Source organism: Ostrinia nubilalis, chromosome 9, assembly GCF_963855985.1.
Source record: "Ostrinia nubilalis chromosome 9, ilOstNubi1.1, whole genome shotgun sequence".
Taxonomy (NCBI): domain Eukaryota; kingdom Metazoa; phylum Arthropoda; class Insecta; order Lepidoptera; family Crambidae; genus Ostrinia; species Ostrinia nubilalis.
Window position 1 is genome coordinate 7521098 of NC_087096.1, and position 25331 is coordinate 7546428.

The following is a 25331-nucleotide window of genomic DNA, read 5'->3' on the forward strand; positions in this document are numbered from 1 at the left end:
TTAGTTGGACGACGAAGCTCGCATGGCTCGGACGTGCCAGTTCGTTCCTGTTCGTTCCTCTCTCGCGTCTCCGCGCGCCGCTCTCACCAGTGCGCCAACTTTAAAATGTTCCTCTCGCGAAACCAGTTACCAGTGATTGATAAAGCAAGTGACTGATGAAGTTGCGGAATAATAAAACATAAAAATAGTTATAAGCAAACTTTGGATTTGTCCCGTATTGGTGATTATGCGATGTGATTAATAGTTCGTAAGTATCTTTGCTACCTGTGTGTTCATTACAGAATAATTTACCTTTATGTTAATGTTAATGTTTTATAATCATAAATCCATATTCTCCACAATTGATCGAAAATTGTATGTCTTACTTTAAATAGTTCATTAATGTTAATTAAAATAAGAATAACGTAATTAAAAAATAATTAATCACCGTCAAAAGTTAACGACTAGTTTACGGGATAACAAAAACGGCTGTGATCCAATATAAAAGTAAATTTAGTTGGAAGCGCACACCGTAAAAAAGATTTATCATATTTTTTGGAATTGGTTGCATTTACGCGCTTGAAATCTTTTCCATGTTCGAATCGGATCGGGATTTCAACAACTGGAAATAAAATATTGGCAGTCCAACAAATTGCAGCGACACAAATAATAGGTTGGAACTGACACAGTGTTTTTCACGTTGTCACTTTTATTATTACTATCACGTTAAAAGTACACGTCGTTAATCATGTATACAGAACTAAAAGCCTTTTTGCGAGAGTAGAATAGGTACAGCACTCAAAACGTTGCCACCCATCTGAAGAGGACTTAAACTTTCTTAATACGAGCTGAAGCTGGCGAAAATCTCGGAGGGTTATTTATTGTTTCTGACATTTTATATAACCCGCGAAGTACTGCCATATTTCGGGATATGTCGTTGGAAACGTGTTCTATATAAAACACGTTCTAATATAAGGCTTAAGTGCCTTTCAAGTATACTTATTGTGACATCTAATTAGGCAAAATAATTCCAAATACAATTTTAATCCTTATTGAAATGCAAGACGCGGTAAATCTTTATTAATGAGGCCGATATGAAAAGTCATGCCAATAATTATGGCAGAGATAGTCGAATCGTAAATGACAGTCGTAAAAACTTCCGTCTTCATTTTATTGTTAAGTGCTTCTCAGTCGAGATGTGTATTCTAAGTAGTAAATTCGTTTATTACAATACTCGCGTGAATAGCTAACATTTCAAATACAAGACATAATATTTACAAGCAACTCTGTATGGAGTATGATTTTGTTCACTATGAAACGAAACAATATGAAATGAACGTGATGTTATCAGTAGATTGAATGTAACATATAAAATAAATTAAGACATAGCTTTCCACACAATAACTTTAACAACATAAAGAGACCTCATTGAAAATCATTGATTTTTTCTCAATGGCTCTGTGGACGGGAGGTGGTAAATAACCATCTAAGACATATCCTTATATCACATAACTCAGTATCATCCTTACCTGACATTAGTCCTTTGCTGAACAACCCACGCCATTTAGCTCTGGGCTTATTCCCTTCTAGATTTACAAGACACGGTCTTCTCTTCAGAAATCATAAGCCCCAATGGCTATGAGTCTACGGCAGACAAGACTGTCTTATGTCCACTTTGGGTTACCTACTAGTCCTTGATGGCTTTAACTTGATATCTTCAATTAACACTAGAAAACCTATAAGATTCCAGTACAATATAGGAACTATGGTGATGCTCTGGGGATTGTATTTTTTCCCGAACCTCATTCAGCTCAGCTCAACTTACAACATTTTCTTCATAGACTAGTATATGAATAGATGATGAGCTTTCATGATTCGGGTCCTAAATCATTTATCAGGAGAGATGCACAAATATAACTATGATTTTGATTCAAGATTGACTGGGACATCTCCAAGAGGTCACAGAGCCGATTCCAATGTATACACGGCAGGTATTTATGACTGTTCATAATATCTGAAACCAGGGTTCTTATGTCATTCACGATAGAAATACCAAACAAATATCAAACAACTTACTGACGTAACCAATATGATTTTTCGATAAAGTCTTAAATATAATCTGGCTGATCTCTTCAAAATATAGAGCGAAATAACAATATTTCTTTCCAATTCTCCGCAAAAGCTTTCCAGTAGATTTACTACAACTCCAATCTATTGAACTTCGGAATCTGACAAAACTTGTAGTTTAAAACTGCAACGATATCTTGCCTCGAACAATTTTACCCTGTTTTACTCGTACCTCACACGAAAGTACAAGTAAGTACTGAATTCCAATTTCCTTTGGGAAAAACTGCTCTGGTTATGCTGGAAACTTATCTCGTCTCTACACTTGTTTTATGATACGAGCAAATATTGGTATTACCTTAGCCATTTACACGATGCAGATTTTATTATTGCTAGTAAAGTGCTTGCGAATCAGCAAATCGTATTGACCTCCTATTCAACAGATGTATATTTAAATATACATATTTTAGTATTGGAGCCTTTGTCGATAAGTAAATTTGTTAGGCTATAATACGTCTATCATTGGAATCCTGAGACGGAAATGATAACGATGATGATGACGACACATCACTATTTTTGTTGCACTCTGGCTCATTGCTCGGCAAGCAAAATGTTTCGGCAAATTCCAATTGACATACTCCAATATTTTGCAATCTAGCACTGACATTTCAATGCGTTATGACTGTGCATTTCCCCAATAGGTAAATAAGTAATACATTGCAACCATTTACGAATATATGGCTGCAACTTTGTCAAACGTGCTTGCTGTCAATATACTCGTATCGCTGTTAATGTTGCTCGTTAACAATTACTTTACTATCTTTTAGCGTACGATTTCTTTTACATCACGTAAAAAATATCATAAGCCCACGTTAAAACCAGCGAAAATATGCTAACAAAAGCAGATATCACTGTATATATAGTAATACAACCGTGTACAACAGAAAATAACACTGGTTAAGTTGTTAACATCAAGTATCATAACATAAACCTTGCATACACTGTGTGGAAATTGAGCTCGAGTGTTGTAGTAACTTGCAAAGGATCCAATTAATAGGTATTTCGACGTCAATGTACACTGAAATATGCATTAACAAAAACCTTGTTGTTGGTTGTTAATTTTTTAATGAAAATGGATGAATAATTTGAGCTTATCCTCCATTAATGTTGTTATAACTTTGCTAACAGATTTTATTATAACTTTTTATTAAATTATAATAAGGGCTAATTTTTAAAATAATTTCTTTAAGAAGATTAAAATTGATGTTTTGACATTAATCCCACAGAAACTGCCAGTAATAATCGTAATAATATGTCAAACTTGAAAATCGACCCTGAAAAGAAACTTTTTTCTTTGTTTCGAGCATTGAATTTTCGTAAAGACACAAAGAATTTGTTCTTGATGGCTCACATCTTCCAAACTTCCAAACTGAACTAACAACATTTGATTTATTAAACATTGTTTTTCTTATCACAACTTGGGATTGGAGCACATATAAAATAAATTGTCCTTGACTATCGATTGACATCATAAATTATTTTGAATTACCTATACTCACTCACCCATATCACATGTCAGAAATATAAACGTGTATGTATGTTACTGTAAAAGCTCGAATTGCAGTAAATCCTAAGATATTCCAGTAAAACCTAAGATCTACCAATTTCTAATGGTAAATGTCCCAAAAGGTTTGCGATGCGAACTCTTACCACCATTTCGTTGGTAAATCTTAGGATTTACATTAATAGCACGGTAAATGTTGAAAAACTCAGCGCATCTCATCGTCATCATCATCATCAGAAATTACTTCAATTGGAAAAAATCGAATCAATCTTAATATTGAAGTTGCCCTCTTTGTATTTCTACTTGCTCACTTAGTAATGTAGTCGCACGGACAGAATTTTAATATCTAAAATGGATTAAACATAACCCACTTTTTGTAAGCTCGTTGGCTCTGCATTTGATTATATTAATCAATATTCGTCGTTAGTTAAGTTAATTTTTCGCTTACTCAATTAATTCATACCGCTCAAGTTATTAAAAAAGTAAGTATGCCATCATCAGTCGCTAAGTTATTTTTTAGTCGATCGTGTTATAATTCCCCATTAAGAATTACTCATTGTTTTATTCCTAAAACCAACATCTACCAGCTGACAGAGGTAAAACCTAGCATATACTGAATTCGAATGGTAAAAGCTCGAAAAAATCGTCGTATTTTCAGAAATACTTACATTTACCAACTCATGTCGGTAAATCCTAAGACTTACACTTAAATCTTAAGATTAACCGTAGTTCGAGCTTTTACAGTAACATGTATATTAACTGCTACAAAATCAACACAGTGTGTTTGTGGAATTGAAATTTCAATTCTACAACCATCTTTCAAGAATATGGATGTCCTTGTAGACCTTATGATTTTCTCACATTCAGAAATGAAATATTTCGAACACTATACACATCGTATACGAATATTTACTATACAAAACTGTGGCTACAGTAGGCTAGGGCTTTTAAGACGGTATGCCCTAAATCGGCTTGGGTTGCGATCCTCTTCAAATATGAAGCAAGAAATATCTGTACTATGGTATTCTTTATGTAGTTGACAAATTGTGAACCAGTGATCGTTTATACAAAATATGACGCCGTTTGTGAAATGAATGAATTTGTAAAGAAATGTTCTTTACATAACAGAACGTAAAGCGTCAAAAATTAAGATATCTGATAGACAGATAGCACTCTACTTAAATGAAAGCAATACGACTTTATGTCACTTAGCAATATGTTACATTCTGAACCTTACTCCCAAATAAAGCAAGATTCTCAAACGAGTATTTTGCGTATGCCTTTTACATTATTAGACCTCGACGGCGTGAATGAGTCAATCAAATCAGTTCCCAAGCTCTACATCTCCCCGGTCATTAAGCGGCAGGCAAGCGTATTTACGCTCATTTACTTTTTAAGCTTTGCTTATTTTTGGGAAATGGTACATTAATGTAATTCTAACAGCCACGAAAATAACCAAATCCGCGCTTAAGCGCAGCGCTTAGCAGTAAAGTAGCTATACCTAATAGGCTCTGCGGCGAGCGTAGACTCAACGACTTTTTTGTGTGGCCATAAAGTGACAGACTACCTTATTTAATTTTTTCTTCAAAATATGTGGGTAGATTTTTTATAATCATTCAAAGCAATCTGAAAATTACGTCAATTACGGTCTCAAAAGGAAAATAAAATTCGGAAAGTCTTTTCCTTTTTTTGTATTAGATTTTCTCATGTTTAAGAGCCATTTCACAAAAATATTCCGCGCGAATTTAGCTACAAACTGTCAACGCAACGACAAAAGAGTAAAAAGAACGCCGAAATGGACAAAAAAATCTTGAGCCGTGACCGTATTAAGACTTGATATAAGTTATTAATTTTAAGGTAGAATAAGGTATTAAAACATGATAAATTAATTTAAAATTTTAATAGAGTTTATTTAGTCTTTTAAAGATTTTTATACCTATTTCGATTAATAATGAAACACGAATAGGTATAATATGTAAAATATATTATATTAAGTACAAAATAAAGACAGTCACATAGTGAAAAAAAATCTGCCCCCTTGCAGCTCCATCATCGGACCCTGGATATCATTTACCTAGACGAAGTATTCGTCAAGGCGAATTACACAAGCCCAAACTCCATAGGGTTCTATTGTTTTGTTATGGAGTTGCAATGGAGGTGGCCATTGCAACTCCTCCAGATCCATTATCAGACAGAGCTAAGAAATAAATAAATATTATTATTATTTAACAAATACTTAACTAAAATAAATTCATCTTACTATCTTTCTTCTTACAAGTCTTACTAATATTATAAATACGAAAGTTTGTATGGATGTTTCGATGTTTGTTACTCTTTCACGCAAAAACTACTGAACAAATTTTGATGAAGCTTTACAGTACAGTACAGCAGTACTAGGCAGTTTGTGTTCAACTATCACTCGGGTCGGACGTTCCTATCGCAAGACCGTTGGTTCACTCAGTTCCGATACGACTCTAGTGCTGTGTGTAATTATTCTCGTGAATACACTAAGTTTATTAATTTCTATGAGTGGATTTCATTTTGCCTGAGAACTACGTCATGAACCCTTAACCAGAAGACCCTGTCGCCAGCGACAGCGATGCTCATCCATCCCTGGCGTCGACCAGAATAACAATATATTTATGACGATCTGTAGCAAACTAAATTTCACGCGAGTAAAGCCGCGGGCAATACTACATATTCCATACTAGCTTTTTGCCCGCGACTTTTTCCGCGAAGAAGTGGAAACTGGTTCTAATAAAACTAAATTATTCTAAGAAATTATTAATTTTGTTATATGATAATATTTTTTAATATAAAACCTACAAATTATTAGGTATGTTTAAATATCTGAATACTTACAAAATTATGATATCTTTCTACAACAAAATTGAAACATTTCCTTCGGGTGCTAAAATCACCAGGCTATTGTGTGCACACTCTGGAGCATACAACTTACAACTGGCCGTCGGAGAAGCATAGATTTCCCTTAAGTCTACTCCCGCTACCACATGGAACTCCGCTAAAACTCGTGAGCCAACACTTGTTTTTGTATCGAAAATTAGTATGAGCAGCGCACGCGGTTGCCCGTTGCAGGCTATTTTAAACCGTGGCCCTAAGCATGAGATGGGAAACTGCACTCTCTAGAATTCTCTTGAATTTGATGGTGTTAGGGGAATCCTAGGAATGAATACAGACTTTCCAATGGAATCTCCTCATCAATATTGAAACATTGCAACTTGCAATGCAATGTTTCGTTTTCATTTGTTGTATTATTGACTATTTCTTGATTTTTCAAACACGTGTCAAAATAAAAAAAATAATTTAAATCAAAAGCACTAAGGAATATTTAATTGATATCAACTTCGAAACAAACACAGATCACAGAAACTAAAGGGAAATGTGATAAGGGGGCGGAGCCGGTGTCGCAACAATATGCCCAAAAACAGAACATATTGCTTGTGATAGCAATGATGACAGCAGCGACGTTATAATGTAAACAGTTTACATTGCTTGCATACTACTAAAGATTATTCAAACGTTGAATACTGATACCGCAGTGGATAATGAGCACATATTTTGATTTCTTTGACACTGAGTTTCGAACTCAGCGCATTACTTAGCATCTTTCTATATCTCTATGGAAGCAAGTTATCTTCAAAATAACATTCTACACCTTTTTAACCAAATACGAAGCACGTCATCTATCAATAGGGAATATATTTTAGAAGTTAATAAATTATGCATAAAATAACACTTTAGTTAAATCATAGAATTTCTAAAAACTAGTACTGAAATCGTACTCGAAACAATAAAAAAATATTAATATGTTATCTAATTTATTTATTAAACGACCAATTATCGAAGATTTTGGAGTAAAGTTTTTGAAAATATTTTATAGCCAACATAGGAAACATTTAGTGAAAGAATTTCTTTTCGGAGCCTATTGCCTTCAAACAAACAAATAATCAAATCTTTCCTCTTTTATTACTATTGATTTAACAACAAAACTTCCCTCTTGAAACAAAACGGTTCTTTTTCTTCTTCACGAAACAAAACTCAAAGCGGATAAATAAATAAACAAATCTTTGGACAATTTCACAATGCCATCTAGCCCAAAATAAGCAACTAATATGCTTGTGTTAAGGGTGCTAGCTTAATGGATATACTATGTACTTACAACCTTTTTTATAATTTATTTATTAAATTAAATTCATACATAAATACATAGTTACACCCAGTCCCGTCAAATTAAATTTCATCATTTCAATTTCTGCTCGGCCAGGAATCGAACCCGGGACCTCTCGGCATATTAGTCCGTTTCGAACCACCAAACGGCCGACTCAAAACGGACCTCCCGGCATAGTATCAAAAGTATTTGGTCGCCGTATAAATCTCCGCTTCATGACACGAACACACGTAAACGTCATGGCGGGAAAAATGACACAGGTCCTGCCTTGACGGGCGCTCGCGCCGTACTAATCAATGTCGGCTTCCGCATTGTAATTTATACTGATATTCACATCAATATTTTGACAAAGTAGTTACTAATATTTAAACAATAACTGTGGAAATCAATTCTCCAATGAATATTCTTTATTTTGGGATACTTTTATTGCTGTTATTGCTGTGTATTAAAACCAAAAATCACGATCAAAATGTGACGTAAATCTTAAAAAATTGCCAAAATATTTTTAGATTTTACTCAATAATGGTAATGAAATTCAAGAATCCGTTTGATTATTGGACTACAAGAATATATGTCCGATGATTTCTATATATTTTTAAGCTTATTATACGAGCATAAATAATAGATACAGGACTTTGAAATTGAGTCTGCGGCAATTTTTCCGTAAAATGGTTGTGGGAGATGGGGCACTGAGAATTAATCAAAAGAGTTTTAGTAAATCCGTTACATTATTGGTCAACAACAAGAATTGAACTATCTTTCGCAGTAATTAAATAATCTCTGGGTGTTGCTTAAGATAGTAATTCATGCTTCCAAAATCTTAGAAATTTGCACGAAAATGTAAAATGGCTCTTAAGTATTCATTAAAGTTTTTGTTCGTAAAATAATAGTATTACCTTAACCTCAGACCTCTGTTCGCCCTTTAGGTAAACTCCAAATTATACCCCAAGGCTTAACAAAAAGGGATCTCATGCGAAATTCTACGAAATCAAACTAGTACACTAGTCTTGTTAAAGGAAGGTACATAAATGTCTATTGATATTGAAAAATATTAATAAAATTACAATAATGTTCCTTTGGATTTCAGGTAACGCTATCTAATCATAAATCAGATATGATGACCCTAAACTTTAGGCAATGTGATATGTGCTCGTAAATGATTACTTCAGTAAGAGCAGATTTTTCAACCATATCCCATAACGTATATGGGCTCAGATTAGCGGTTTCTTCAACGCGTTTTCATGTGGAAATGCAAATTCGGGCTACATTTCGCGCTTCAATAAACCAAATGGGCGTGCACACACGTACTATTTCAAAGCGTTACGATGGCTCGCGCGCATAAGAAGCTATAACGAGCACTGAAATAACGTTACTGTGAATCATTTCTAATGTAAAATCAAAATACAATATGCAAAATGACAGACTTATTTTCATGGACCTGTGGTCATGGTTGGGAAAACCAAAAATAAACAACGAGCAATTAGAAAACCCGTTTTCTTACCAACTTCGAAATGGCTGTTGAATGTTCAGGAAACGGAGCGTACACGCGATTTCCCGCAGCTATTTCATGCCATTCGAAATTCAAACATCTTTACCAAAATTGCTAGCAACCCATCAATCAGAGTTCGTAATTTTGCGCCCGTGCCACTGACTTTGCGCCCGTGCCTCTGACTTTGCGTCTGTTTTCGTACCTCAGTTAATTTCAAAGATAACATTATCCGCCACAACGATGCTAATAATGATGAGATAAAATTTTCAATCTGAATAATCCCGAAATTCCCCAAATACATTTAAGGTGACGGCTAATCCGATTGTGGCACTTGGAAATTTCCCAGATTACCATTTAACGTGGAAATCTCTGCAAAAACTTTTGTGCCACTTATTACTGCTTCAAATGTCTTAAAATAATTTCTCACTTTTTCGACGCAGCACTTCGTTACGGTCTCTTTCATCTTTTAATTTCTTTCTTTACTTCGTTTATTTTTTCCATCCTTTTCACATCCCAGTCCCCAGTGCCTAATGCTTCAATTACTGCGCTAAAAGGAAATGCAGTGGACAAAATTTAAATAGAGAATGGTGTTGCCATGTGAATAACGTTCGCGGCGCCGTCAAACTGCCCGCAAATTAAAAACATTTTGAGCGTCGACTCTATAAATACAGCTGTTAATAAATAACGCGAATCCTTTATATAGATAGAATAGAAGTTATCGCTGTTGATGTCAAACTTTTTAAGAATAAACCTTGGACTAAAACAACAGAGTTTAAATTAAGTAATCAGTACATACCTTATACAGGCTGGATAAAAGTTGCGGCTAAGTACGGCACGTATACGAGTGTGTACGTCTCGGCAAACTACTACAATCTTGATCCAACTCGCACTAATGGCCCAGAGCCTCGGGAGAGTCGTGCTCGTGACTGTTTATTTTCCAAGATTATTTAAATTAGCTTTTATTTGCAGGTAAATAAGGTTTGAAATATCATTTCCAAAATAACGCAAATTAGGTTTTTAAGCGTTTGTTCTTACATTACTGTTATTAAACCACAAGTAACTTTGAAGTATTTTTTATCATCTCTTTAAAATCATTCGGTGCTTTTACACGTATCAAGTAAGTATATCTACGACATGGAAAACTTTTACATACTTCAATCGATACTCCACATTATAGGTATAAAGGGTTATAAATGTATTATGGAAAAGTTTTGTTAGTGGACAAAATGTAGTGTATTAGAATAATTAGGAGTAAACAATCAATAAAAATGTTGGTCCAAGGCCACCGTAATAACTTGCGTGTCTATATTTTTTTGTCCAAAGTCAAATTGACGTAATTATTTTACTGTACCCTTCAATTATTAGAGTTATCTACTTAATTAGTCGTTCCATTCCTTCTCTTATTACCTTTGTAGCTATGAAAATTTCATGCTTATGAATAATTCCCAATGTACCTACAGTAAACAACTCACCAGACCATATATGACTGTAGCAAATAACACCTATAACTTACAAAATATTAAATAAAACATTTAGTTACCACCGATATTGAATACACAATCTTTCAACAAACAGACAAACTAAATCATTAGGAGGGAACAACGCGTAAACCGATATCGCTACGCACTCACTGAACTTCCAAATGTCGTAAATAAATCTAAAGATTAAAAGAATCGAAATCGAAAAAGTCGAAATACCAACTAAACAAAATATGCGACATAATTTAGCAAGATGTGGTTTGTTTATTGTCGCTGTACTTGCATTATATTCCACTTACTGTCATCAAAATGAACGCTCGTCGTGCATCGCGCAAACGCATTGCCGTAAGTCAACCTCCGAAGCAGGAGCATTTAGTCCTCCCGCTTGGCGCCTCTCCAATCTTTACTTTTTAGCCCACCATAAAACACCTTCACAGGACGTAAATAACCCGACAACTTTTGCTATCAAATAAATTCTCTTTGAGAGTTCGTGTGTAAAAAATCAATTTTTTCCCTCTCTGTCTGATTTCGAATGAACACAAAAGTTCAAAGAATTTGAATCGGATAAAGGACATTTGAGAACGCCTTGCTAAGACTTTTCCCTATATTTTTGCACATAACTTTGTAAGTTGGTTTCTGATATACCTAATCCAATATTCACTAAGTAAGAGGGATAATTTGGCAAAATGAAGTTGAAAACTAATGGAATGATTTCCTACATGTTTTATATTGGGTTTTTGGTGCTTTCATGTATCAAATATTGGCTACTATGTGAATATACTAAAATGTTTCTAATAGAATGAAAAAAAAATTTCTCGCTCTCATACAAAATTACTATTATGGCGAGTTGTATACCTTCCGAAACAGCTTAAACGAATTCACTTAATTAAAAATCAACAAAAGTAACTATTTGATTTATTAATAACATGACAACGCTTCCGTAAATGGTTACTAAAGTTATAAATATTTGCAGCATCTAACACTTTCTTTCTAAGTAAGTATTATTAATATCACAAACGGGGGTCAAAATATTGCAATTATACAACTAGGCCAAAATATCATAAGTGGAGTTGTTGTAACCACTACTAACATTAACAATGCACGAATGCCTAGAACGCGACGCTAACTAATTAGAGTTCCGACTTACAAACTAGGTTTCTCTATCCTGGAAAACTTTACAAACAGACAACTATAGTTAGTCTTTGCACAAGGATCTCTATCTCGGCTGTGATCATTCCAAACTACCCAAATAAGTTGTATAAGTCTATGGAATACGTTCTTCAAAAGCACTTGCCAAATTTTTGTCTCGCTGCTCTGGTACTTAGTGCAAAAAATATTAAGATATTAAAGGCTCCTATGAGCATTTTGACGATTTGTAAGAACTAATTTAATAAGTCTAAACAAATAAAGATATTTTTGATTTTGAATCATAATAGGTATACAGAGTTTAAGTTACGAGTAAAATTGGCATTTCTAAAGCTTTACCTAAATAATATAGTTCTGCTACGTCTCTCCGAAGACATAACAGGTCAGAAATGAATCCTATGTCCTCTCTGTTACCGGATCCTCCCTTAATAATTCTGGATCTGACAGCCCATATTTCTGTATGATTTTCATCAAAGCTCTTGTATGCAGTAGATACCTATACTCGTTTGTGTAGAACTTCTGAGAAACCATCACTGCAGTCAGCTAACGAATATTTTAGGACGGTGAAAGCATTTTGATTTCTCTCTGTCTTTGTGATGTCAACGTGAAATTGCGAACTCTGACAGTTTATAATAGCGCGTGAGATTATAAACTAACAGTGAGCTAGGTTAGATTGTAAATCTAACTACGTAATTCACAAATACGAGTACATCTTGCTATCTATTTTTGCAACCTAGAACTGCAAACCGTTGCTTAACAGTATAAAATTGAACCGGAAAGTTAGAATCTCTTTCTTTGTATCCTCATTAAGTTAAATTGTGCTGTTTGTTTTAACAATCCACTTCCAAGACCTTTTTTGTAATATTGGGAACCGTTATGGCAACTGGACAGGTCTATAGAATATACAAGACGTCTGTTTCTTTGTTTCGATAACATAACACCCCGCAAACACCAACAAAAGAAAATCCTACACCCATTTATATTCAAAGTGTATTTCCCCCTAGAGATGTTTGATGATAAATTGACGATGATCGTCGAATATTAATTATAGGAAATATATTCTAGTGATCAATATATGTATTGTCAAAACACAGAAATGTCCAATCTTCTGGACAGTTTAACTACGGATTAAATTCTCTGTTATTAATATAACGGCTGTAAAAAAATATGTCCTACTTATAAAATATTTTGTGCCTGGATTTTAATTGGTTCATGCAAGTCCCAGATCGACCTATCCTGCTAATAATTATAAATGTGAAAGTTTGTAAGGATGTTTTTACTCTTTCACGCAAAAACTACTAAAGTACGGCCAACGAGAAGCGATACAAAAGGTCGATTCGACTTTTGAATTGACAATCTATTCTGTCTCTTCCCATCTTGTGTATTTGTCGTAATGTCTCGTTCTCCCGCCAAAATATGTCAAAGTCAAACCCGTAAGCTGGGTTGCACCATCTTACTTTAACTTTGACAAACGTCAAAACTCTGTCAAATTCCATACAAAAAGCACCGGTTATCGTCATAGTTACCGTTAAAGATAGGTGGTGCAACCCACCCCTACTATTCCTAATGACAATGACATTGGGTTTGTTTACATTTGGTATTGCTTCTCGTTGGCCGTACTTTAAACGGATTTTGATGAAACTTTACAGTATTATTATTTAACATCAGAATAACATATAGGCTATAATTTATGTTATAACGATTTGTGACAAACTGTATTTCACGCAGACATAGCGTAATTTTAATTTTTACATTCACATTTCACACCCCAGGGAAAATAAGTGTACGAACACAAGACACTCCTTTAATTATAGTCGATCGAAGTTCAGTTAATTAAATTTAATTAATATCAGTTTACTGGTTCGGTAGCCTGTAAAGGAAAGCTCTTGTTAGTTGATTAAACAAATTTCAAGATTTAATTTAGGGTTTTTGCTTTTCAATATTTATTTTCAAGGTCCAGGCAGATAAATTTTAAAGTTTGCTTTTGACTAATTTGTAAAAATTAATTCTCTGAATCATAGTATTTTCGAACATAGGGAGTCATGTTTTTAAATCTTTGTCTTTTCTTTAATTTATTAGATTAAGAATTAAAGAAAAGTAAAAGATTGTAGCTTGTCGATTTCATTTTTGTAATTTTTGTACTGTATCAAAAACTTTTATTAAATAATAGTTTTAGAATGACAATATTTAAAGCGTACCTAAATCAAATTTTTTATGTTGTTTGTTATGATTATAACATAATGAACAAGCCAAAGCGATATTTTAAATGTTTACTATTAAATTAATTATTAATGGCGGAATTTGAATGTTTAATTAATAAGTATTATCCAAGCCAAGCAACGACACAAAGTTCTTTGTTCTGTCTCACCACAAGACAAGCGTCACTTTCCTCGTCTTAACCGTGTATGTGGTTATTTTCTATTTTTGGCCATCCAATTAGTTCTGACATTGGCTCTAAGCCCTCAGCCCACAAGATAGACAAACGCCTACACAAAACAAAATATTTGCTCAGTAATTTTTAGCTAAATCTACGTAATTTCATTGTAATTTAAACCAATTTATGTTACGTAGGGCACTATTTAAGTTGTGAGCCTTGACAACATACGTGTTGTTAGACGATATCTGATACTTTTATTGAAAAGTTTGTCATTCTTGACTATAACCTTATTCAAAACTTTTTATCATTTGAGCACGTTTTATATTATTAATATAAATTTGAAAATTATCTTGACCACATGAATATGGAATTGACTTGCGGAAATTTTCGTGCGGAGATTTATTATGACTTAGGACGTGGATAATCAATACAAAACTGAAGCGGTCAGCTAAATTTAATTTTTGGTGATGAAGAGCTATATTTTACAATTGTAAAACGCTAGTTTAGTAAATATAATAGTGTATATCATTGGCTCACCAGCAAACTTTGTGAAAGTCGTCCAAAATGAGTAGATAATAGTGGCAGAAAACATTGATGTTGTCAGAAAAATCTAAGGATTGAGACAACCCTAGGCATTAATTCCACTAGCAGTAATTAAATATTGCATGATCATTATTATCATTAATAAGACTTTTTCTCGTTGGATGTCACAAAATTTTTCAAACGCTCAAAAGGATGCTTGTGTCGATTAGTCCTTGTAAATGCTTGCAAAATACCTTTAAAGAGCTTCAAAAGCAGTTTTTAAAATTATGACAGTTGACGAACCAAGGAACTACGCTTAAGATCCTGAAAATAAACAGCAATCGGCTACTGAGGTGTTTTAAGGTGAACCAATTCCGACAAAAGTCCCAAGCGCTCGGAACACTTTAAAACTTACGGTCGCTTATTTTTCCGGAATACCTGATAATCTGACAGAAACGTCACTATAGAAATTTATAATGGTTATAAAATTTATAAAAATAGTAAATCGCTACTAACTGTCAAAAGTCTTCAGTATAATAAGGAAAACTGACCAACACAGTAAAATCGTCATTCTTGATGAAAAAGTGGGATTTTCCACGTCTTGTCATACAACTGACTATTAGAACACTTAAAATATGAAATAAACTGGGTCAGTCATTACTAAAATCTTACTTGGAATCCAAACTATTATTTTGATACCCATATATTAAAATTAAATGCGTGGACAGCGATTTAAGTGGACAGAAGTAACTGTTCATGCGCTCAAAAACCATGCTTTGGAGGTGCCTCAGGCAGAAAGGAAAAACTGCTATGAAAAGTGTATCAGACACATCCAAAAGTACATAGATCATGAAAGAGAATACCAATAAACACAATTAATACCATTTTAATAATAAAATACTTTGTTTTCATAGTTAGGCTCAACACTTAAATAGTTTAATATTATCTAGAATATCTAGCTTACCTACAAACCACGCTCGAATTAAAATATGAATGTAAAACCGAACTTTAACTTTATGAATAGTCATTACAACGTAGGCTTTATCTACAGATAGCCGTTTAGTAGTGTCAGTTATTATAAATTCAAAACACGTAAATGATTAGTGTTGTTTGTTTAACATACTGCAGATGTGTAGATGTTGTGGGCAGAAATTTCAATGAATAGATGCGGTCGCAAACAGAATTCGTGATGCAATTTTACGCCGGCTTCTATCCACGAGCATGGTGCTATGGTGAACTGTGATCGACTGCAGTCGATATGCAATTTCGCAATCACACCGAGGCAGATTACATTTTTAATCCCGCTCGACGAATGCCGCTCAACACATGACATGATTTTTTTTCAATAAATTTTAAATTTGGCTTTGGGCATGTTGTGGTCAATAATGGAAGTACCTACAATACGCTGTATCAAAGCAGCTTTGCTCTCATTTACCTCTTTGCAAATATTCACTCATAAGTATAAATATAAGTATGCACAGTGTTTTAATAATACCTATACAAATAACCTTGTATTTTACTTTAATACCTAAGTACATAAGTATTTACGTAACAGACCTTAGCAATTTGGCATACCAAATAAATACGTATTTCCTCGGGAAAACATCGGATTTATAATGTAATAACGTTTGCAAGACTAAACACAACCCTACTTGTATCAATAAACGTAGTAGCTCTTCTTCGTTCATCTAAGTTGAAAATACGCAGACACATCGAATGTTATGAACAAAAAGTACAAATCGGTATCAAAGCAGTGATGTAGCTTTGGGAGAGTCATTCAAACAATTGAAGCACTTGAATCAACGTTGCCGCGATCGTATTTTAGCTAGCTTTACTCCGCGGCTTGGAGCGAACGAAATTGGGGATAATAAAATATCGTATTCATTCAGTATAACTACTATCTTTATTCTGAGCCCTCTTTTATAAAGGCCGTAGTTATATCCCCAATTCTTGACCTCGGCTTCGGCTATAATTAATTATGATAGAGGTCGTTAAGCCATGTCGGAGAGCCCATAAGGTTGGCGAGAATGTCCACTCTGGGCGCACTAGTCCGCCAACCCTCATTGAACCGCAATGGGTGTGGCAATCTCACTTGTTGTATACTTATTTATAAGTAGCCGTAATAACATTTTCAGCCGCAAGACTTCCACTCATATTAGTTTGAAAACAACGCGTTCTTGGAACAGAGGCGGCGTTTACAGTAATTATACACGTGGAGTGGAAATATAAAAAACTCACCATTGCCTGCGGCTCTACACGAAACATTTAGTTGGTCACAGGCCGCGTCGAATTCAATTTGTTACAGGAAGATTTCATCATACCAACATGTTATCCTAGGATGAAAACTGAGCCTATAAAATATCAATTTGGGCTGTGATATGTTTACTGCATTGCTGTTCATCCGATTATTAAATAGTAAAAATATTTTCCATTTATTAGCAGAGTGAGCTTATTTCAATAATTTTCACAGGATTGTGTATCACTTGGATAGCATTACTTATTAAACGATTTTTTGAGCATTAGGCAAAATGTACAATACATTTTATAATGTCATCATTTTTATTTCAGCGAATAGGTAGCACACTGCTGACCGTAAGCTTTCCAAGGAATGCGACAGAACTCTATTATTCTCTCTTTTTTGCAACGTAGCACTATATTATCGCGCATTGTTTATCCAGTCATGGCAGTCAATTGTTTTTCATACATAAATAGATCAATCAATAGGTAGGTATTTATTGTTGATTAATCTTTGTTCCAGTGATGGTGTTGGGCGATGTTTGCGCGCGGGCGCTGCAGAAGGCGGCGCTACTGGTGTGCCTGCTGCTGGGCGCGCTGGCGCCGCAGCGTCTGGAGCCGTGCGCCAACAGCCCGCTGTGCTCCTGCCGCGCCGCGCACATGTCCTGCATCGCCGTGCCGCTGCACAGGTTCCCAGGTAAACTTGCACAGGTTCCCAGGTAAAAAATTACGGTACTGCACAGGTAAACAAGTAATGATGCATCGAGATGCAGCGGCTGAGGCAGTGCACAGGTCCACAAGTAATGATGCGTTGAGATACAGCGGCTGGAGCCGTGCGCTAACAACCCGCTGTGCTCCTGCCGCGCCGCGCACATGTCTTGCATCGCCGTGCCGCTGCACAGGTTCCCAGGTACACATGACGGCACTGCACAGGTCAACAAGTAATGATGCGTCGAAGATACAGCGGCTGGAGCCGTATGCCAACAGCCCGCTGTGCTCCTGCCGCGCCCCGCACATGTCCTGCATCCCCGTGCCGCTGCACAGGTTCCCAGGTACACATGACGGCACTGCATAGGTCCACAAGTAATTATGCGTTGAGATATAGTGGCTGAAGCCGTGCGCCAACAGCCCACTGTGCTCTTGCCGCGCCGTGCACATGTCCTGCATCGCCGTACCGCTGCACAGGTTCCCAGGTAAAAATTACAGTACTGCACAGATCAATAAGCACGCTTTAGCTAAGTTCGTCAAGATACAGCGTCTGGAGCCGTGCGCCAACAGCCTGCTGTGCTTCTGCCGAGCGCCGCGCACATGTAAACTCGCATAGGCTTCCAGGTAAAAATGACGGTACTGCACAGGTCAACAAGTAATTGATGCATAGAGATACAGCGACTCAGGCCGTGTGCACATGCCCTGCATCGCTATGCCGCTGCACAGGTTCCTAGATACCTACTCACGACGGCACTGAACAGGTCCACAAGTAATTATACGTTGAGATGCAGCGGCTGGTGCCGTGCGCCAATAGCCCGCTGTGCTCTTGCCGCACCGCGCACATTTCCTGCATCGCCGTGCTACTGCACAGGTTCCCAGGTACACATGACGGTACTGCACAGGTCCACGAGTAATGATACGTGGAAATGCAGCGGCTGGAGCCGTGGCACGACACAGGTTCCCAGACCTAAGTGCACCGTCTCACTAAGTCACTGTAGTGACTAGAGAAGTACGCCAGCCCAGCAGGTTGCAGTGTTATTGTATCTACGATATTGTGTGCTGAATCGCTGCCCATGTCTTAAATTGTCTGCTGATATGGCTTCCAGAAAGCCATTTATGGCAATAAACAACTATTTACGTATGCCTTAAAGTGTGTGTAGGACTACTAAACGGGCAGAACATAAAGTACAGTTTACTCATAAGCTACCACATGCTACAGTAAAGAGCCACATTTTGCGTTTCAAAGGTAAATAACTCAAGTAAACCAACAAATACAAATATTGACATGAAGCGATGGCGGCATGATAAGCAAATCTGCGTTTAATATTCTTAACTTCCTGGCTACGACACTGTTAAAGATCTTTTGTTAAAATATTAACTGGTTTTTCCCTATCTCAATTAAATATTTCCGTGAGTTAGTGTTATTTTATCCTCTCTAGGCATGCTTTCCAACACGCTCATTCGGATGAATATTCCCAACTGACACGCGATTTATTCCAGTGTTTCTAGCTGAATACGAAATGTTCTAGTAATAACTGCAAAAGAACAGTACAACACATGTGTGTTGTTCATAAGGCCACTCGCGCTTGAGCCAGTTTTATGAGGCGCATCTGACGAAATATTGTCGGAATGTTACTTCACTCTCAAACGCAGGTTTTGAATTCCTCAAGCACATTTACATTTCAACCAGAGTGAGGGAACATTTCCTGTATTATGCAGCACCCACAAAATAAAAGGGAAAACTTTATGAAGGAGCTTTTATATTTTTTGCTTTCCACTGATCGATTATTTCTTTTTCAGAATGGCCGCGTATAGAACTGCAACATTTGGACATCAGTATGTCAAATCTGGAAGTGTTACCTGAAAGTGCATTGGACGGTTTACGATTACAAACTTTAGTTTTAGTAGCTAACAAATTGCACCACATCGAATTACATGCATTTAGGTAAGCTTTAGTATTATAGCAAAACTTTAGCAACGTTTCTCCCCGAATGCACTTTTTAATAACCATCATTTGTTTGCAGCTCTATGGCTGGTACTCTAGCCTCGCTAGACCTCAGTTACAACGAATTTACTGAAATACCGCAGCAAGGCTTGAAAGATTTAAAAGTTTTAAACTGGTTAAATCTGCAGAAGTAAGTACGAGTTTTGAATCTAAATTGTATAAAAGTTTTACTTGAGCGTTTAACTTAACTTCATTAACAAAATAAAATTGTTTTAGCAATAACATAGCGCATGTTGGAGCTGAAGTTAGATGGCATCACCTGGAAGAAACGCTAACTAGTTTGTCGTTGAGCAACAACCAAATCACTCACCTGAAGGCGCAAGCCCTGACGACCCTCTATCACCTGTCGCAACTAGACCTGGACGGCAACCATCTCCGCACCATCAGTCCTGAATCCCTACCAGCCTCCATCACAATCCTAAAGCTATCAAACAACTTCTTACACGAAGTCTCGTGTGACTTACTTTTTAATCTTCCCAGATTACAGTCCGTACATTTGCGGCATAATTTTATTACTTTCAACATTAATTCCACTTGTTCGAGCAACAGAAACAAAAAGATTGAAAAGTTAGACGTAAGTAATAATAAAATTAATGACTCCTCAGATATTCCAGTGCTGAGAGAAATTCAAATTAGACAAATTATATTAGATCTTAACGAACTTACTGTTATACCGAGACTAGTGTATACCAATAACAGAATTGAGAAATTGTCTGTTTCATACAACAAATTGAGTTCAATTTATCGGGACGTATTTTTGTCGTTGAGAAACTCACTGGAGCATCTGGAAGTGGAGCACAACAAATTGTCTCACTTGCCGGACAGCCTGGCCCAGGTCGCGCGGCTCCGCCATTTATCGCTGGCTTACAACCAGCTGGAGGAGTCCCCTCCTCTCCCCAGCCGGATTCAGACGCTCTCACTGGCCGGCAACTTTTTAACTTCAATACCCACTGCACTTCAAACGCTGGAACCCGGCTCCATTCGTTATCTCGACTTAAGCTACAACAGGATATCTAATTTGTTACCCAACGAATTCCTATACTGGACCACTTCTCTCGGTACCATCAATTTGAGGGGTAACAGGATTGCGCAGATTTATAAGAATGTTTTTCCGGCAACAATGCCAGTAAAGGAGATTAATCTGAGCTTTAACGACCTGTACTATGTGCATCCACAATCTTTTTCCAACGTAACTAGCTCCTTGCAAGTATTAGAGTCGTCTTCGACTCTTTTCAGCGGTTATTTTCCGTTTGAAGTGGATGAAGGTCTGGAAAATCTTAACGTTTTATCGTTTGATAATAACGATTTTCATATTCTTCGGTTATCGGATATTTCTACATTTCCATATCTGAAATATCTGAACTTAGATTACAATAGAATCGTAGATATTGTTGTAGACGACGACTATCAAAATGTTTCATTACCTTTGAGTAATATTAGAATAGCGTACAACTTTTTGAGTTCGCTGCACAGTCGCACGTTCGCGTATATGCCGGACTTAAGGAACTTGGATTTATCTTATAACCGCATCAATAACTTAACTAAGCACAGTTTCACAAACTTACCAAACTTGAGATATTTATCTCTTGCGGGTAACATAATCGATTCGATGGAAGCTGAGACCTTTGCTAATTTACCGAAATTGGAAATATTGGAACTCCAAGGCAACAACTTCACTTATTTATCAGTAAATTCGTTTTATAACGTTTCACATCCAGATATAACGTTTACTTTGAACGTTAGCCGAAATCACATTAAATATATCGACGGAGACTCCACGATATCCATTAACATATTTGACGGTTCGTATAACGAATTCCAAGATGTGCCAAACAATTTCTTTATGAACATAGAATCTTCAATACGACAAATTATATTATCTCATAATAAGATCACCCATATTAACAGTGAAGCATTCGGAGAGTCGATATATTTGGAAATTCTAGATTTACACAAGAATAATATTAATAGTATTAAAAGAAAATCTTTCTCTGATCTTATATCTGTGCAAATATTGGATCTCTCATTTAATATAATTTCTCAGATGTCCGTAGAGCAATTTTGTAATTTAAATAAATTAAGATATTTAAAGTTAGATCATAATAATATACGGTTACTTCCAAGAGATGTGTTTAAAAACACTATAATCGAGCATTTAGATCTAAGTCACAACGATATATCGCTGTTCCCCGTCACGGCGCTGTCCCAGATCGGCTTCACGCTGCGGTACCTCGATCTGTCTCGCAACAGGATCGAGTACTTAGATAGCAACATATTCCGGAACACGCAATTCGTATTAAATTTAAATTTAGGCCACAATTTGCTAACTGTATTATCTGATAACACGTTCTCGAGCCTCGGAGGGCTGCGCGAACTGGACCTGGGGTTCAACTCTATAAAGGCAAACTTTAAGGAACTGTTTCACAACCTCCCCAACTTGAGGCATTTGAATCTTGCAAATGTAAGTTTAAAGTCAGTGCCTTATCTACCTTTGACAAACTTAACTAGTCTCAATCTAACTTCAAATTACATAAACAGTTTTAAAGAGACTGATGTTAAACGATTAGGGAACCTTCGCAGTTTAGATCTAAGTCATAATCGTCTTACCTCTCTAGTGCCAAAGATGTGGATACATTTAACCAATTTGAACGTACTCGATGTATCATTCAACCCTATAGTGAGAATCACGCCAAATAGCTTCAAGTGGTTGAATAATTTGTCTCATTTGAATTTAAATGGACTTAAATACTTAGACATAGTTGACCAAAATTCCTTCCGTCCCCTAATATCTTTGAGATCGTTGCATCTTCAGTCGTGGTCCACCATAAACCACTCCACATTCCGCATTTGTAACATCACCTCGTCCCTGCCATCCCTGTACAAGTTAGTGATACACTGGACGGATAATGTCATGGACACGCAGCTCCATGGGGTCGACGCGAGAAACATCCGCTACTTAGAAATAAGAGGCGCGAACCTGAAGCGCATAAATGATGAGGCATTCGAATCATTTGCCAGCAGCCAAGAAATATTCATCAGGATAACTGCTACATCTCTGACGAAACTACCAACGGAGTTTATGAAACATTTAGGGCAGATTCCGCAATTGGGCGTCGACTTAAGTTATAATCAACTCACGACACTTAATCCTGCCATCTTCTATCCAAATTTCACGAGCTGGAGTCACGTAGCAACTAAATTACTATCGGGTACGTATGAAGTTAACCAAAGGTGTAATAATTTCTACTTGCCCTATTAATGTAATAAGAAAAGTTCTAATAACTTTGTGTGAAGCTACCGACAAAACGTTTTACGTGTGCGTCTATAACTGATAATACGTGTGTAGACAGGTACACAAACATTTAATAATAAATTATGATAGATGGGGTTTCGTGTTGTGGTTTAATCACGGTTTAATCAATCAAAATAGTTCAGTGAATAGGTAAATAAGGTCGAATTACTGTTGCTCGCTCCGCAGCCAAAGTTCATCAATATTGTCGACGTTAACGCTATCGACATAATAATGTTTTCCTGACAGGAATTCAAATTTAACACAAACTACTGATTTGGTAGCAGGTACGAATACAAAACATTCATATTTGAATAATGTTACCATATAACTTAACTAGGCAATCTGTCTTCTTCAACAATTTAAGCATTGAAGACTTTGTACAATCTTTATTAAACTTTATGGAGTCTTTCGTAATGGGTTTTAATTTTTAATAGGAACTTATCTCGTTGTAAGGCAGTGTTGTTAACTTCCTTCGCATTATTTACGAGATCACATTCAGATTGTGGTGCGAGAAATGTTGTTTTATTTATAATACACTTACAAGTTTACGAACTACTTTCAAGGTGTAGTCATAAAAATATAAGTCGCAAGTGTTCACTTAGTATGCTGGGCATCTATTTCCTGGCGTAAGATTTGTGGCCTGAAAATGGTAATAAGTTGCAAGCCCACCTTTGTATATCAGGCACGTTTGGAAAACGTAAAAGAATCATATTTCCTTTCGAGTGCAAGTTTTATCTATATGACACGAACATTGCACTTTAGTTTTGAAACCAAAATTCCCATGTGTCTGTCTCAATGTACGTACAGTCACCATAAAAATGGTGAAACATTTGAATATAATTTAGGGACGTGTTCATTTATCAAATACATACCTATTTTTTTTTATACCTATTTGAAAAGTTTCCTTTTACACGAGTTTCCTTTTTCGGTACCTACGATGATGGAAAAATAAATGGCTGAATTATTACAGGTGGTCTAATACTGACTGGCAACCCTCTCCGCTGCGAGTGCGAGCTAGCTTGGCTCGGGGCTTGGCTCCGTCGATGGCTACAAGAGAACGAGGCGGGGACGGAGCTCCGTCGGGCCGTCCGCAGCGCCACCTGCAAAGACCAAAATGGCCGCCACGTGCCGTTACTTCAGCTGCGCGCCGACGAGGCAGAATGCCACGCCAGCGCTCTCTCCAGCGACGCCCAACCAAACTACACCGACGTAGTTTACACAGTCGTCATAGCTCTCTGGACCCTCATCCTTAGATGATACCACGATAACCATCGCTACACTTTAGATAACTTGTAAATATGTTTCAATCACAAGGTCTATAGTAAAATTACTTAATTGGACGGACTGTAGTTGAAAACAATTTTATACACGGTACAACTGGAATATTATGTAGGTATGTCGGCGTGTATAGGTAGTGTAATTAATAAGAGTTCATCTAATGCATGGAATTCTCTAAGGAACGTATTTTCTAATAAGGTGTGTGTAAATGTAAATTAATCACGTTTTGTTTTATTAAAGTCAATTAATAGTTTCGCAGAATTCAATACGTTACTTTAAATGTATACTACAAACTACCTATATTAAGCGTACCTATTAGGTGAATACGATCTCATAAGTTATCGTTTTGTAAATTTTAAGTAGTGAATTTTATTGACAATGTGTTACCTTTGTAAATATGTATAAAATTAAATATTTTTCCAAAATATTATTCCGCCTTTGATTCTGAATGTAGGTCAAGCGTGGGTAATCCGGAGAGATGTCTTTAATAATTGTGTAACTGTGTTTAAGTGGGCCTTTGTTGGGGGATAGTATAGCGCAGCAACATTATAATGCGCATTGTGATTTCAACAGCACCCGCTCCCCGGAGCATCATGCTTAATCCCCGTGCAAGAGCTCAAAGCAAATTGCTTCACTTTGTTCTAGCACTGTCGAACTGGTTCGAAAATTGTTGCTACTTAAATAATAACAATCCCCGGTAACATTATAATAGTTCGTGAAGCAACTAAAAAGTTTGAATTCAACGTAATAGTATTCCAACATTCTGTTTATACACAGCGGGAATCAATGCAGAAATTGAAATCACATCTTGAGAATATTGGTAATAATAGGAATGTACTACGTAACTTGTTTAACGAATGGTTATCGAATTTAGCTAAGAGAAAGTTGCGATTGATTTGACCTATAATATACTTACCCATGCTCTTCAAATTATCCTCTTTATAGAGAAAACGAGACGATCAATGGCGCGAGAAACGGGTCCAACGAGATTGGATGTATGTAAAC

General features: G+C 36.2%; 1 protein-coding gene across 4 annotated transcripts; it reads left to right on the top strand.

Annotated features, from left to right (window-relative positions):
• Positions 1-18: 18 nt before the first annotated feature.
• LOC135074967 (chaoptin-like) lies at positions 19-24724 on the top strand. 4 transcript variants are annotated; one of them, XM_063969331.1, is made up of 6 exons: positions 19-247; positions 17567-17740; positions 19552-19696; positions 19776-19886; positions 19973-22965; positions 24019-24724. In XM_063969331.1, the coding sequence occupies exons 2-6, from the start codon at positions 17569-17571 to the stop codon at positions 24303-24305; spliced, it is 3708 nt and encodes a 1235-aa protein (XP_063825401.1). In that variant the 5' UTR covers positions 19-247; positions 17567-17568; the 3' UTR covers positions 24306-24724. The 4 variants fall into 4 exon arrangements, with proteins under 4 accessions (XP_063825401.1, XP_063825402.1, XP_063825403.1 ...); XM_063969332.1 differs by lacking the exons at positions 19-247; positions 17567-17740 and adding an exon at positions 18034-18095; XM_063969333.1 differs by lacking the exons at positions 19-247; positions 17567-17740 and adding an exon at positions 18169-18236.
• The last annotated feature ends 607 nt before the right edge of the window (positions 24725-25331 follow it).

What these genes read in the sequence shown, in the direction of transcription:
- LOC135074967 (XM_063969331.1), top strand. Translation starts at nt 17,569, where the DNA reads ATGGTGTTGGGCGATGTTTGCGCGCGGGCGCTGCAGAAGGCGGCGCTA. An exon ending in ATCGAATTACATGCATTTAG is followed by an intron (nt 19,697 to 19,775) that starts GTAAGCTTTAGT and finishes ATTTGTTTGCAG; the next exon opens with CTCTATGGCTGGTACTCTAG. An exon ending in AGCAACTAAATTACTATCGG is followed by an intron (nt 22,966 to 24,018) that starts GTACGTATGAAG and finishes GAATTATTACAG; the next exon opens with GTGGTCTAATACTGACTGGC.